Raw genomic sequence first — 14,858 nt, 5'->3', positions numbered from 1 at the left:
GGGAGGTCTTGGGTTTGCATCCATTCGGCTGCATTAATTATATAAAAGATCCCTTGAGGATGTAATCGTGGTGCACGTGTTCTCATTCCTCCAAAAAGAGCAAAATAAATTTGAATAAACTTGATACCTGTTGTGGCTGATTAAGCATAGATGAATGAGCAGAATCACATGCCATGATGAATCAAATGTGGATAGGGCAGAATTATAAAACTCCCCCTACCAGTCTACCACAGCCGACGAGACAAAATTGCTTCAGAAGTCCAACAATTTCCATTAAGATAAACACTGGCGACATCAACACCATGGTGAATTGGCAGTTTCACGTTTCTTGTTTCTCTTAACATTTAGTCATTTAACAACAAATTAGGCAAGAGGATTCTTCTAAAAGGGCAGCAGCTAAGGAATAGAACTTTATGTACAAATATAAAGCTAACACCAGATTATGGGTACCACTCAAACGTGGATGCAGTGAGGGAAAAAGAAAGAAAAAAAGAATAATCAAACCTTAACGCCATCATCCCAGGAGTTTCGCCTCTTACACTACATCAACCTTATCAACATTGAGCCAGTCACTAGAATCTCTGGAGTCCTTGATTTCCGGACAATTATTAGCACTTAACTGCTCTGATCCAAACTCCTTGGTAAGGGATTGGGTTTCCTTTGATGATTCAGGAGGGCTTCTGCTAAGCTGGACCCAACCTTGCGAATCTTTCGCTGCTGACTTGGGAATACCTGAGATAGTTTCTGAGCCTGTGGGTACACAATCATCCTCCTCAAGATCACTGAATGATACATCCTCCTCATGCCCCAGAGGAAAGGTGGTTCCACTAAAGCCACCCAATTCTGAATTCTCTTCCTCCAACCATTCGTCTCCATCCTCTTCGAACTTCTGATCCAATATCTTAGGAGTAGTAACCACTAAACCCTTAAAACTCTTACTTTGGATCATGGGCACTTCATCAACGGAATTATCAGTGAACTGCATCTCAGTGCTTATGGAAGGGTGCTTCTCATTCAGGGACTCTGTCGCTGGCACAACCACATGTTCAAAAGCAAATGTTTTGACCGACTGATTTTCAGAGAAAGTATTAGGTGAATCAGATTCACTGCCTTCGTGCGAATTAGTGGCATCTCTTCCATAAGACGCACTTCTTCCAGACCAGTTTGGTTCCGGCTTTGTCCGGTTCTGCAATTCCTGCATCCACATAGCTCTGGCTTCTACAATCTGTGTTGGCAAAGACAATTTAAATCATCAACAAGGAACTTCCAGACAATAAACACCTAAGCCCAGCATAGCACAATGTCTAGAAAGTACCGCATATCCTCATCAGAAAGTGTGCGGTTAAAATCTACTTAAGTATGCATTAAGCAGCAAAATAACTGCTGGAACCATATTGCTGAAATCCAAAAGTAACTCCGCACATGATTTTATTACCAAAAAAATTAATTCAAACTCACTCATGGTTGTCAAGGCGGCAAGGTGAGGTGAGGTGATAGAAAGCAATAAAAACCACAGCAACACCAAGCAAGGCGACACCAGATCGCCTTGACCCAAAAATCAGGCCTAGGTGCGTAGGCGGACGCTTTGACAACCATGAACCCAATTGTGGTAATATAGGCAATTTTACAGATCAAATTGAAAATCAAATAGCAGGAATGTAGAGGCCAATCAGTCATGGTCAGATGATCTAACAATCAGAAAAATAAATTAATAGAAACAGCGATTCAATTAGCAATTAAATTAGATCGTAAAAGATCTGAGAAAAGGGCACAGTTGGAGGTTGATCTAGGTCAAACTAAGGTCAATAGTCTCTTTTAAGATGATGAACCACTCTTCAAAAATTGGACATGAAGGGCAGATTCCCTCAAACATAACTGCTGCAACATAAAAAACCGAGGCCACTGAGGGGGGGGGGGGACTTTTATGTAAATTTCTGATCAGAACATCTACTTGGATAATGGAGCAGATGCAACAAGAGTAAAACCAACACTTAACAATGCAATGCGATTCAGATGGATCAAATGCCAACCAGCCTTGATCACACACAAGGTTTTTCACCAGTGGACAAGAAAAGCAGCAAATACATAATCAAATTTGCACAGAATGTTGTTCCCCTTTACAAACTTATATAGAAGATTCTAAAATAGACTCAAACACTAAAAAGAAAGGCAAAGCCTCCTCATCAACTAGAAAGGTAACTAAACTAAAAAACTGGCTCAAAACATGGCTAGATTTACAGAATGATAATCAAACTGTAACCTAACTAAAACACATAATAATAATAATAATAATAATAATAATAATAAAGAGTAACTAACAAATCCCATATAACAAGCCTCTACCTATGATTTAGGCCATTAAAAGTTAAAATGAAAACAGATGGGATCAAAAGTCAAAAAAAGCCTCTTTTTTTAATACTAAAAGAAAGTCTGTTTAGGTTGTTGTCTACATTAGGGAGAGTTACACTAGTTAGTTTGCACCACTGCAACCTGTTGGTTGCAGCTTCAAGCTTGGAAACAGCCTGTCATGTGAAGGAGAGGATAAAGCTGATTAAGGGGTTGGAGTTGGAGCCTCATGCAACAGGGAGCTCTTTTACCTGCATCAGGGGTCCACCGGGGGGGGGGGGGGTCTTGGAATGGTAGTAAAAGAAGTTCAGAAACTGAATACCATTATTACATGATCACCTGCATGTTTCTTTTACCTTACCAGTGGTGCAACAAATTCTTAAATCAATATGTCGAGAGCACCTCCTAGAAGAATCAACTAAAATTAGAAAGTAAGGTTCACTACCCACAAGAGAACAGTCACCACATAACAGCCATTTGCTAAGGAGAACCACTAGCCAATCTGAAAGTACTAGAAAATAGAATATGAAATCATATGAGTTGGAAGAAGGATGTATAATTTACTTTGAGAATCTTGCTCTTAGGACAAATAATATACTCTTACAAATCTTGCTCTTCTGGAGCACTAATTGCACCAACATAACTTTTAAGTGCATCTGAAGGTAGCCTATCTAAAAAGACTGCACCATTCCACTAAAATATATTAAAATCTTCCTAGAAAAATGGAAAACTCATAAAGAGAATAGGTATTAACATTAATGATATGGTTAGCAACTCCAGTAATCTGTTTATGAGGAATAACCTTATTAAAAGACTGTATAATAAGCCTAATGATAATAAGCTAACTGTTACCCTATTACCTGTGGTGATGACAAAAGTTCAGCATCATGTTTACTGAGTCTGGAATGCAGAAGAACAAAATAAATCTTCCAAAAGCATCCCTCACTCATATAGCCAGGGCAGAGTTCAATCCTTAGAGCTGCTAATCTAGGAACAAGACGCTCAACTGCCAAAGCGTGCTCCTGTTGTGCATCCGACATATCATAATCTGGAAAAAAGGAAATGATAAAATAAGTTACACAATGTCTACAGGAACCATGTAGAACAGTCACTAATAACAGCCACATTTATCAAAACATGCAAAATTAACCAGATCAGACAATTTACATCCAAATTTACACCAAACGTACTCTCCATAATGTCACGTTATATCATCTCACTGGCATGAATTCTATTTGCATAACAATGGAGAGAGGTGTAGGACTCAGAAAATGGATATCTGTTGAAAGGGAGAAAGTCAAACAAGGGATTCAAATAAAATCCAGTCTTTTATTTTCCTGGATGAATAAAAAATTCATTAACCAAAAGAAGAGAAAAGAAGGGGGGGACAGAGGAGAAGAAAATTCAAGCATAGGGCGAAGCCCAACCACGGCCAACTAGGTCCAAAGCAAAAGCAAACAAAACAAAGGAACTAAGCACTCAAGGACGAGGCCAAAGACCAAGGCATGAGCAAAGACAGAATTAAATTTTCCTATTCTTCTTTTTGTTCCTAGAGGAATTGACCCCAACAACACCCTTTAGTGGATCAGCTGCCACTCCAGTGACCCCAAAGCAGAGGAGAGGGGTTTTGGAGTCGGAATAGCAAGGAATATCATAGACACTACCACCTTCGACCTTCAAAAGGGATAGGGGCGAGAGGAAAGGATGGGTTTGGCCAATATTGGGTGGCTGAGGAGGGGGATCAAAGGATGGGCCGGGGAGAGAAGGACAGGGACTTGGGTAGAGGGGGATAGGTTAGAATAGGGTGGGCCAATAGGGAGGAGAGGTTGGTGGAGTAAGATGGCAAGGAACGGATTGGGCTAGGCAGAGAAATAGGTGAATGGGATGGGTTGGGCTGAAAGGGAGCGAAATTCATGGCTGGCCAAGCAGGAGGTGAATGGGAAGGCGACGCTAGGGGGAAGTTATGGGCTTGATGGCTTGGGTCAAAGTGAAGGAGAAGGTGGCCTAGTCTAGGATGATGGACCAAGGGGTGATGGAGCAAAAGGAATGGGAGGACAGCTGCGCTGGGTTGAGAGGGTAGGGAAAGGGTTGGGCAGGGGGGAAGGCCCGAGAGGGGTCCAAGGGGAGAAGAGAGATGGGAGCGAGTGGGAGATGAGGGAAGAGAGAGCAGCATGAGTTAAGGGGTTTACAGTAGGAACAACAAGGTCTGGGTTAGGCAGGGGAGAAGCAAGGGAAGAGGAGGCATTAGGTTCAAGAATGGTGGGGAAGGCAACAACAACTGCACCGGTGGCACAAACAACAGAGGCGACTGAGAACGCAGCAGCAATCCAGAAATGTTATCAAATGTCTAGAAATGACAATATGATCAAATCTATCAATTAATGGTGGTGAATACATTGACTTAAAGCCATGCAGTTACAAAAAATCATCCAAGCTTATGCACCAAAAAGAGGAGGCTGCTATCCTGAATCCATGGATAAAAGACAAAGTTCCACACAGAGTAGAACTAAGCCAGAATAAGGAATTAAGGATCAAACTGATGCCTCTCGACTTCCCATAAGCATCAAGACGCGAATACAGTTTCAGAGGATTCAAAGCAATTGGCAATCAATCTTTCCACCATATACATAATTGAGAAAAGGTGACCAATAGAATGCATTTGTCCTGTTTGCCCCAGATGCCTCACTGGAGACGGGTAATGGCAGTGCAAGGGTTCCGAAACTCCCCCAAAAAATATAGCCTCCCGCCAACTTTCAGTCCTCAGCATTCGTTATAGTAAAATGTGGAATGACATAATCGTTCAGACTCACGTATAATGAAAACCACAGATTTTTTCTGGTCAAGATAGAAATAACAAATGAAAAGGGGGAACCTGGTGTGGAAGGCTCCACATAAGCAGAGTCCGGGAGTTGGGAGGGGGTGATTTTCCTACACACCCTTACCCCAGCTATCACAAATAATCCCACAAAACTGCTTTTTTCTCATCCGGGGTGGGGAAATTCTTAGCTTCATACTGGTAAAATCATCAAAGATGTCCATAGAGAACTCTGAAGAGAAATAAAACTTATTATGTGGCACAATGAAGTGGCACAAGGATCGACTCACTTTCGAGGTCAAACTTATTTTCATGTAAATAAGAAGGCGCAATCGACTTTCCGTACGAGAAGAAACGAAAAATTAAACCAAAAGAAGGGTTACGACACTGACATTGAAAGTAATTTTGGAGAGACCTTACCATCTGCATCCTCATCGTCAGCTAGAGGGAAATCCAACCACGTCTCCGGATGCATGGCGATATTCCTGGCGAAAGTCAACACCTCGTCGGTAACACCAACAGCACCACTTGACAAATGCTCCTCATTTGATCCGGGTTCCTCCTCCGATCCAAACTGAGGGAGGAAGGTTGAAGCGATCTTCGAAATCTCAGAAACTGTTTTATTACCGGACAATTTAGTGATTCCGGTCCTGAACTTTCCCCCGATTTCAGCAAAATCGCTGCGTATTCCCGCAATCCCGGTGGCATCTGGATTCTCCGCATCGGAAACTACAGCCGAAATGGACTGATCGGACGATCCCCAGCGATTCCATTCAGAGATCGTGGCGTCGGCGGAGGACACTTGAGGGGACCGAGATGCAGGAGAACGTGGTGAGGAATCCGACGAAGGCGGGGGAGCGAGGAACGACGCCACGCCCCATAGCTGGCGAGTTAGGGTTTTCGTAAGCTCCGAGATGTCATCTTTGACGCCTCTTCCCTGATTATCGACTTGTGAAAGATGGTGTCGCTGGTCGTCATCTTCTTCCCTTTCTTCTCCTTCTTCTCCTCCTGCTTTCTGTTTTGCATTCCTCGGTGATTCTATTTTCCTACCTTCCACGCCGTCTTTGCCATCGTCGCTTTCTTCATCTACTTTCAATGAGTTCACGAAAGACCTTGCCAACCAAGACATTTCGATATCGAATATTCTGCTCTGCCTCCGACCAGCAAGAGAGATCGCGGGAGACGAATAAAAGCTGCTTATTGGGATGATGATGGACGTTTACAGTTTGTCAGTTCAGTTTCATTACAGTCCGAAGTTACCGAAATACCCCTCTTCCGCAGCTTAGGGTGATCGTTTTTGATCAATCATAATCTCCATCCATCTATTTATTAATAAAGAGTTCCAAGACACTGTAGAGATGGGAGATAGATTCTAATCCGATGGTAATTGTTGCTATGATGTCGGCGGGCGACGATAGCAAACGCTTCGAGGGGTTCTCAGCTTTCTAAGTTTTCAATCCACCCGAAAGTGCTAAAACCCAGAGTCCATCGACGAGGCGAGGCTTCTAAAGTCTCCGACAGTTCACGAAATGCTGGCACTGCGGATTCGCCTAGTTGGTGTCCAAACAACCGCGTGTTTCTTCTCATCATCTTCTCCCGCCACTTCCTCTCTGACTTTTAATCGAAACCCACCATATTTCTTTAACATCTCTCCTTGGAGACCTTTTTCGAATTCAATCAAGAAAGACCCCAGTGTTCATGTCGCCGCCGCACCGAAGTGCGCCAAAGTAGAGGTATCGGAAACCGTTGAGTTCGTCAAGAAAACACTCTTTGTTCCTCCTGGTGTCCTACCGGAAGATGTAAGAGAAGACATGATTCTTCCTGGTTCCAACATTGTCTTGGGGCCCTACGCCGGCCACTCCCAAATTAAGCAGGTGGAATTTGTGAAGAGCAGCAGTAGGCCTAAGGATTGTCCCAAAGACGATCGTCCCGAGTTTGCAATTCTTGGTCGATCCAATGTTGGGAAATCTTCGCTCATTAACGCTCTTGTTCGTAAGAAAGAAGTCGCCCTTACCTCTAAGAAACCGGGTGTGGTTGCCTAAGAATTCTGCTTCTTGTTCTTACTCTTTCTTTCGTTCAGTACTAGTTTAAGTTGATTAGTGGTTTGTTTCTTTTTGCCTGATTTCATTGAGTTTTTAGCATCTGTTTGTAAATTTTGCAGGGAAGACTCAACTTATTAATCATTTCCTAATCAACCGGAGTTGGTATATTGTGGATTTACCTGGTTACGGGTAAGTCTTATCGCCTTGCCTGAGTATCAGCATGCCATTAATTTATTCTCATTAAATTGAGCTGGATGAGTTATCTCGTATGGTGTTCTCAAACTCGGTGTTGTTTAATGCGGGTGAAACTTCCCGTTGTGAAGCTTGTGGGTTGCATCCGTGCATTCATTACTTAGTCTCTAACCAAATAATGAAGCCATTCTCAAGTACCTACGGTGTTTATTGATGATTATTATGCCTTATATGTGCATTTGTATCTAGTATGGCCTCAAATAAAGCTGGTTGGAAGGCTAGGATCCATGTAGCCAATCCATTTGTCCTGAATATGATGAATATAAGTTCCTAAACTCCAAATTTTCAATGAGTGGCTACTTTGAAATTAATGTAGCTCAGCCAGATCTGTGTAGGTGTTGTGTTCCTTACGAATCTATCTTGATGATGCAGTTCTGGATTTTGAAACTTAACCATGAATTGTTACAATCAACAAGTCCTTCCAAATGGTTGATGGGCAGTTCCCTTTTTAGGGGGTCAAGGAGGGTGATGTGGGGGTGGAGAGGGTGGGGCTGTTGGGATTTGATTTCAAGACCTTGTGGCAAACAGCTGAGGCCTTAGGCTTTTCTAGCTGTCACCTTCAGTTGACATGTGATTCAGATGTACTATTTCCTTAACACTGTCCTTTACTCTTTGAAGTTAATGCAAGTCAGCAACTTCAAAACCCTAGAAATAGGATTGAAACTTGAGCGTTCACATATCACAGAATTGAGGAAACCAAAACTTGTACTGCATAAAATGGTGTGTGCAGCTTTATGCTTTAGGATTATCAAAGGACTGCTCGACAGACGATTATAATGCCTACTCCAACTTGGGAAACCAAAAACAACTATTAATGTTTAGCTATGACAGTTTACAATTCCTTATTGGTACAGATTCTTAACCATGTATATCAGCCTCGAAAACATCTAGAAATTTCTCTTTATACTTGTATTGGATACAAACAGCTAACGTATTGGGGTAATCTGACTTTAGTTGACCCACAAGTTGGCTAAATGAATCCTACTAACCAGTGCAAGTTAAGCTTCATGTTCTTACTTAACGAGATGCCAAGGTATAGAGAGACAAGAAGATCTTCAAGGTCTTTATTGACCTAAAATGAGCCTATGAAGTTCCTAGAGAGTTAATCTTGCAGTTACTAGAGAATAGAAGGGTGCCATGTAAATATGTGGAACATGATTAAAGATGTTTATGATGGGATTGTGACTACTGACTTGCATAAGATCTAAGGGGTCTCATAGTGATGACTTCTAAATACACTTGGCTCCATCAAGTGTCATCCTTAAGTCCTCACTTTTTCATTAAACTTATTACTAAAACTCAAAGGGAAAATAATGTACAAAGTTGGAGAACGGAGGGGGGGGGGGGAGGCAGCCTATAGCCTACTAAGGGCTGCAAAGAAGAGCCTAGACCCTTGGTAACAACAATGAGCATGTTCCTCATAGAACTGCGGGGTGGGGAAAAAGCTGGAGCCTAGAGGAAACATCAAAGTAGATGGCTTTTCAAATTAAGTTCGAAGATCTAGAGTTGAGGTCCATTTCTTGAGATTAGATTCCCACCAAACTTGAGAGCTAGTTATGCTAAACACTAGCTTGCCTGCCAGGGCACAAATAAAAGAGCCAAAGGTCCTCAAGAACCATTATTAATCCCATGCAAAGCCAAAGGAGTGTTTAGAGTGAGACCATATGGAGGAGATGACCTTCATCCAAATGCGGCGGCAGAAGGGGCAAGTAAAAGTGATCAATATCTTTAGAACCATTCCAACAAAGGATTTAGTTGGGGGAAACAAGGAGATCACAATCGATGAGGATGGCTATTCGCAGCTTCTTCCTCAACCCCTCATCAACTCTCCTTTGTCAATCAAACCTTCCACTGTTCTTATGCCAAAAGCGTGGAGCCACCACTCTTTTAGACTTCCACCCGATCTCCCTTAACCTTCTTTACAAGCTCATTGCTGAAATTCTGGCCATCCACCTCAAGATTGTCATCCCGTCCCTTGTCAATATGAACCACTCTGCCTTCATTTCTTGGCAAAAGTACAACATTCTTCATTGTGAGGAAATCATTTGGAATTTTGACCGTCGATCTCGTTTGGCAGTTGCTTTTATGAAAATTGATATTCATCAAGCCTTCGATTCTCTACATTGGGACTTTATCTATTATGTCCTCGCTAAAATGGGCTTCCATCCCTACTTTGTCCATTGGTTTGCAGTTTGCATCGCTTCTCCTTTCTTCTCTATGATTACCAAGTGGCTCCGTGGCAGGGTTTTTCTAATCTCGAGTTGGCATCCGACAAGGCCGCCCTCTCTCCCCCTTACTAAGTCCTCACTTATTTGCACTTTAATAGATATTTTACTTCAAGACATACAAGGTAGGATTCCCCCAGTGGCAGATTCCCCAAGGACTAGGCTTATTGTTAGATCTTAGGGGCTCTCCGCTACCTTCCGATCCTCTTCTTGATCGGTTCCCCCCCCCCTCTCGCCACATCTCTCCTCTTTTTGTATCCTCTTGTTGTCTTTAATATATTATTTATTCACCCAAAAAAAAGGTAGGATCCCTTGGTGTACGCTTTTCTTTGATGAGTTGTGTTGGTGGACAAGATGAAGAAAGGGATTAATGCCAAGTTGTAGATGTTGAGATCTTCCTTGGAATTAAAGGGTCTTAAAATAGCTCAAAGGCAAAGTATATAGTGTTGCAACTTTAGCCACACCATAACAGCAAAGGAGATGGCCAACATTGACGATTAAAAAAAAAAAGACTCATGATGATTCAAAACACCCCCCCCCAAAAAAAAAGGGCCAAAAAAAGAAGGTGATCTATATCATAATAGATAAAGAAGACGATGTGGAGGATGATGTTTCCTGGAAGATTATGGGAGAATGGTGGAAGTGGAGAGATCCAGTAGCATTCTGTGTGGTCGATAGAGTGCTTTAAATGCTGATGTTATAATTGTTGTATTTGTCTGCTCATTTAAAAAAAATGGTCATGTTACTGAATGGCCTCATTAATAGCACCGGCGATCACTTGACGCTATCGAGATGCAAACCCTGAAGTTGTATTTCGACCTTTTCTTGAAATCCACATTACATTCCTCTCCAAGGTAAACTGCAATTTTGGGAACTAATTCTAAACCCTGAGGATTAGATGTATCATGTATGTAAAACTAAACTAATGATCATATACAAACATGTCAAACTGTCTAGTGGCCCCTGACTTCAAAAACCAAGCAGAATGATAAAAAAGGAAGGAAAAAATAAAGAATCAAAAAGAGTGGAGACACAAAACTAATAAGGGAGTTGAAATGCATGCGCCGTGCATGTCAGATTACTTAGGATAGAATTGGTGTTTTGCCAGAGTCAGACCTTGAATGGAAGTCCCTTATATTGGACTTGGATGCTGAACTGATCACTCTAATGCTTGATCTGTTGGAAACTCGAATGCCTCTAGAGTCTAATGCAAGGTTTTCTCTTTTGATAGAAACTTTATAAAATTTATATGGAGGAGGATATTTACTGTATATAGTTCTTATATAAAATGATAGTGCTTCCAAGTTAGTATGAAGCAAGGACATTGTATATCATATTTAGGACATTGTATAAGTAGTGCTTCCACTCATACCATGCTATATTGACCATGGAGAATCAGATGTGCATGTGGTTTTCTAGTTTATCTCGCAAGTCCGGTGAAATTTTATTGAATTTTTTAGATTTCGTTAGAAGAAGATAACTAGGTCCCCCCAGTATATATATGGAACAAGACCCAAAAAAATAAAAAGAAATACATGATCACATGCATACTAGGAAGAACAGGGGAATTCCAAGAGATGGACAATTAGCCTATGTTTGGGAGAATCAGCATTTGTATCTGGGGCTACAAAAAATATGCTTTTAATATAAAAAGGAGTCTCAGGTCTGGTGAAGTTATTGATAGTTGGAACTCCATCTGTGTCCAAAAGTCCTTATCCACTCAAATCCGTTCACACTGAGAAGGCAGAATCTGTCTTCTACAGGGTTAGCATTGAGCAAGAAGCCAAGACCAAATCTGTGAGGAGAAAGGAAACTTGTGAAGAGGTGATCAATATCTTTTTAATCATTCCAACAAAGATTATGAAATGGAGGGTCAGAAACCGATTTCTGAATAAGGATTGCAAGCCAGTAGGTAATGGCCTGACACACAGTGAAGCTGTGGGGATGGTATACAGGATTCTAACCAAACCAATTGAACCGAACTGCCAAAGAATGACCTAACCATGAGTTCTAAGAAGATTCCAGGCTGTGTTTAAGCTGAATAGATACAAAAGAGAGGCATCCAAAATAATGTTAGAGACCATGTGCTAATCTGTCTGATCCCAAAACATAGATGGCTCTGTTGCCACCAAATGGAGTTTTCCAAAAGGATGCTGGTACTCCAGCCAAAGCCTAATACAAGCACTGTTATCAACCAGATAATACCATACGCAAGGATAGTAAGCTTCTGAATCTTGCTATTGACACAAGAAGCCTCTGAGATGTTTTGAGTAGACCCAGTCAATCCAAATACTTTTCTTTGTGTCTGCTACTTCCAAATGATCTTGAAGATACTAGCTGAGTTGATGTCTTTAAATGCACCTAAGGCCCGTCTTCCCTCAATTTTAGGGAGACAAAAAAGGATCAAAAGATGGGATGAAGGAATCTTGAGCAATCTGATATTTTTCAAAGAAATGAGCATTAAGTGCTTCAAACTTCACAATTACTGCTTGGGGAATACCAAAGATGTCAGACCAATAAATATGAGGAGTGGAGGACTGATCTGATCAACTCAAGATGGCTTGCATAGGATATTAGCTTAACCTTCCAGAGCTTGAGTCTCTTTTGCATGAGGTCAAGCATGGGGGTATGGTGATGAGTGGTAAATTTAGAGGGAATTGATAGCAGCCCAAGAGACAAAATTCTTTAGATGTGACTGAACCACTTCTGAAACCCCAGAGGAAGACGCGGGGTGGTCTTGTCAGATGCTCAAACTACCTTTAATTGGACATAGAAGACTCTAGGTGAAGGGAGAAATGCATAAGGTCATCAGCAAAGGCAAGCTGGGAGAGTGAAGTTGGGTGAATTTCTTGTGTTTTGTTACTTATTTTCTTCCTCCTTTTTTGATTGTTGGATTTTTTTTTTTTTTTTTTGGGGGGGGGTGCTGGCCTGACAGGCTGACAATAATGAAGGGGTATAAAGTGGAAAACATGTCTTTTAATTCAGAAGCATGTTATATGAGAGTATTCAATGCTTTGGTATTTGGCTTCTCCATGCAATCTCACTTTTTTGCTTGCAGGTTTGCTAATGCTCCTGAATCTGCACGAATGGATTGGTCCTCATTCACAAAGGGGTACTTTTTGAACAGAGAAACTCTGGTTGCTGTCTTACTTCTCATAGATGCTAGTATACCAAGTCGGAAGATTGACCTAGACTGTGCTAATTGGCTTGGCCGCAACAATGTACCGTTCTCTCCCATTTCCTATTTGGTTCTCTGGTAGTTTTCTATCTAGTATTCTGGCTGCAATGGGGATGTAGCCAAAGTTCTTTATCCTGATGTTTGTGTCATTGTGACATTTCAGATACCACTGACCTTTGTGTTCACCAAGTGTGATAAAATGAAGGGGGGGAAAGGAAATCGGCCTGATGAGAACATCAAAGATTTCCAGGAGCTTATCTTAAAACTTTATCCGGAACCGCCACCATGGATCATGACAAGCAGTGTCACTGGCCTGGGGAGGGATGATCTTCTTCTCCATATGTCACAACTGAGGAACTACTGGGATGCTTAAGGGGTGTTTGTTGCCTGTAAATGTATATTAAAATGCAGGATTAATCAGAACTCTTAGCATTTTATCAGGTGGGGTGTAAAAAGGAACAAAAGAAGTTATGAAGTTGAGAGTAGAAGGAGCCAAGGCCGACACCTTTCAGTAGGCTGAGTTGTGTAGAAAGAGGCCAGTCAGATCTCTGATGGAAACAAAGGTTATGCAGAATCATGGAGAAGATTTAGCAAGGCCAGCCTCCAAAATGTTAGTGGTAACTGGTAACAGCTCCACAATCTTATTTGCATCCATATGACATAGCATGCTTAGAAGTTTCATTGGTTATGATCTCAAACCCTAAGCTGCGTTGATGTACCATTTAAACAGCAGACTTAAGTCACTATCTACACTAAAAATTATCCGGCTAATCAGAATTCCCCTGTGAAGTACTTCTGCACAACCATAACTAACAGATTTGTTTACTTTTTATCTTGATTGAGTTCCAGTATCGAGTGGTTGGAATAACAAATCTAGTGATGAGACCATGGGAGGGTTGCCTGCATACGGTCCTGCTCAAAACAGTATGCAAGGAATAGCATTTCTTTCTTTCTGCCTCTGGTGGGTGACGTTACAAGAAGTGCAAGTGCATTAAATATAGGGGAACAAGAAAAGTTATGATTCGATTTAAAGTGGGATGCATGGAATTTCAAACGTCAAAAAGGGAGGGAAGGAGCAAGTGTTGTCCGACTTCCAAGATTCTCTGTGCGACTGAGCCAAGTACAGCATGGGAGAAACCATAGCAGCGAAATAACCTACCTTACGGCCCTAAAAGGCTATACCCCAGTTGCCCTTCGTTGAGTAAAGTCTCCAGATTTTTCCTTTTATTGAAAACATGGTTTTAAGGAGATGTGTCGTAGCACAGGCATTCCGAACTTAATAGGTGAGAGCCGAGCCTGAGAATCGTATTTTATTTTTGAAATCTTCGTGTAGATGTAGTGGTTTTCTCTTTATTTGTAAACTTCGTTAGCTTCGCCGCGGCTTCAGTCTTGGTCGCATTGCCGAAGCTATAATCTGATAGGTGATAGAGCCGTTGCCGTGAATTCAACAACTGTCTTCCAAGTTCCAACTGCAAGACTCTAACCGGCATGGCTACTTTGGACGTATGAGTGGGCGAGGAGTGAGTATCAACCAGCTTCAGCTTCAGCTTCCGGTCCCCTCCTTCCCTTAACACAAGCCATGAGAGACACACGGAGGAGTAGGATGTTGACGGCGGTAACGATGATGGCAATAGGGACGGCTCCAGCGCAATACTACTCATCATCCACGAGGGTAGCTTTTCCTTTCCTTCCCTTTCCTTTCCTTGAGAAGCACTCTGAATTCACTCATGCGCTACCCTACCCATATTGATCCTTCCCAATTCCCAAGGATAAGATTGATGGAGAATGACCGACAAGTTGACTAGTCCTAGATTGATATTCGAAAATTGGCAATTATGCAACAATATGCAACATGTTCACTCAATATTTGGGGTATTCTAGTTCTAGGGTCATCAATTTAAACTCACAAGCAATTCTTCAAATGGAAGCTTTTGCAATTCGAGAAGGACTGAAACTAGCTATCTCCCATAATTTTAGGAAAGTAATTATTGAAAGTGACA

General features: G+C 41.7%; 2 protein-coding genes across 2 annotated transcripts; one reads left to right on the top strand and one right to left on the bottom strand.

Moving 5' to 3' along the window:
- Positions 1 to 102: 102 nt before the first annotated feature.
- Positions 103 to 6,454, bottom strand: LOC149016897 (uncharacterized). Its single transcript, XM_089151162.1, has 3 exons — positions 5,582 to 6,454; positions 3,207 to 3,394; positions 103 to 1,225 (listed from the first exon to the last, which is right to left on the bottom strand). Exons 1-3 carry the CDS (start codon positions 6,288 to 6,290, stop codon positions 536 to 538), a joined length of 1,587 nt encoding a protein of 528 aa, XP_089007288.1. The 5' UTR covers positions 6,291 to 6,454; the 3' UTR covers positions 103 to 535.
- Positions 6,382 to 14,136, top strand: EMB2001 (P-loop containing nucleoside triphosphate hydrolases superfamily protein). The gene is made up of 4 exons (XM_089151164.1): positions 6,382 to 7,189; positions 7,323 to 7,392; positions 12,739 to 12,901; positions 13,022 to 14,136. Exons 1-4 carry the CDS (start codon positions 6,691 to 6,693, stop codon positions 13,229 to 13,231), a joined length of 942 nt encoding a protein of 313 aa, XP_089007290.1. The 5' UTR covers positions 6,382 to 6,690; the 3' UTR covers positions 13,232 to 14,136.
- Positions 14,137 to 14,858: the final 722 nt, after the last annotated feature.

Source organism: Hakea prostrata, chromosome 4, assembly GCF_041222555.1.
Source record: "Hakea prostrata isolate BN-2017 chromosome 4, UWA_Hpros_2, whole genome shotgun sequence".
Taxonomy (NCBI): domain Eukaryota; kingdom Viridiplantae; phylum Streptophyta; class Magnoliopsida; order Proteales; family Proteaceae; genus Hakea; species Hakea prostrata.
The sequence above is the reverse complement of the archived record's forward strand: the minus strand, read 5'-3'. Positions and strand labels throughout refer to the sequence as shown.

Bases quoted from the DNA above. Each gene is read 5' to 3' on its own strand.
- LOC149016897 (XM_089151162.1), bottom strand. From the start codon at position 6,290: ATGTCTTGGTTGGCAAGGTCTTTCGTGAACTCATTGAAAGTAGATGAA. The intron at 3,395-5,581 runs GTAAGGTCTCTC...CCTTTTTTCCAG, and splicing joins TGACGATGAGGATGCAGATG to ATTATGATATGTCGGATGCA. The intron at 1,226-3,206 runs GTAATAGGGTAA...TTGCCAACACAG, and splicing joins AACTTTTGTCATCACCACAG to ATTGTAGAAGCCAGAGCTAT.
- EMB2001 (XM_089151164.1), top strand. From the start codon at position 6,691: ATGCTGGCACTGCGGATTCGCCTAGTTGGTGTCCAAACAACCGCGTGT. The intron at 7,393-12,738 runs GTAAGTCTTATC...TTTTGCTTGCAG, and splicing joins GTGGATTTACCTGGTTACGG to GTTTGCTAATGCTCCTGAAT. The intron at 12,902-13,021 runs GTACCGTTCTCT...GTGACATTTCAG, and splicing joins ATTGGCTTGGCCGCAACAAT to ATACCACTGACCTTTGTGTT.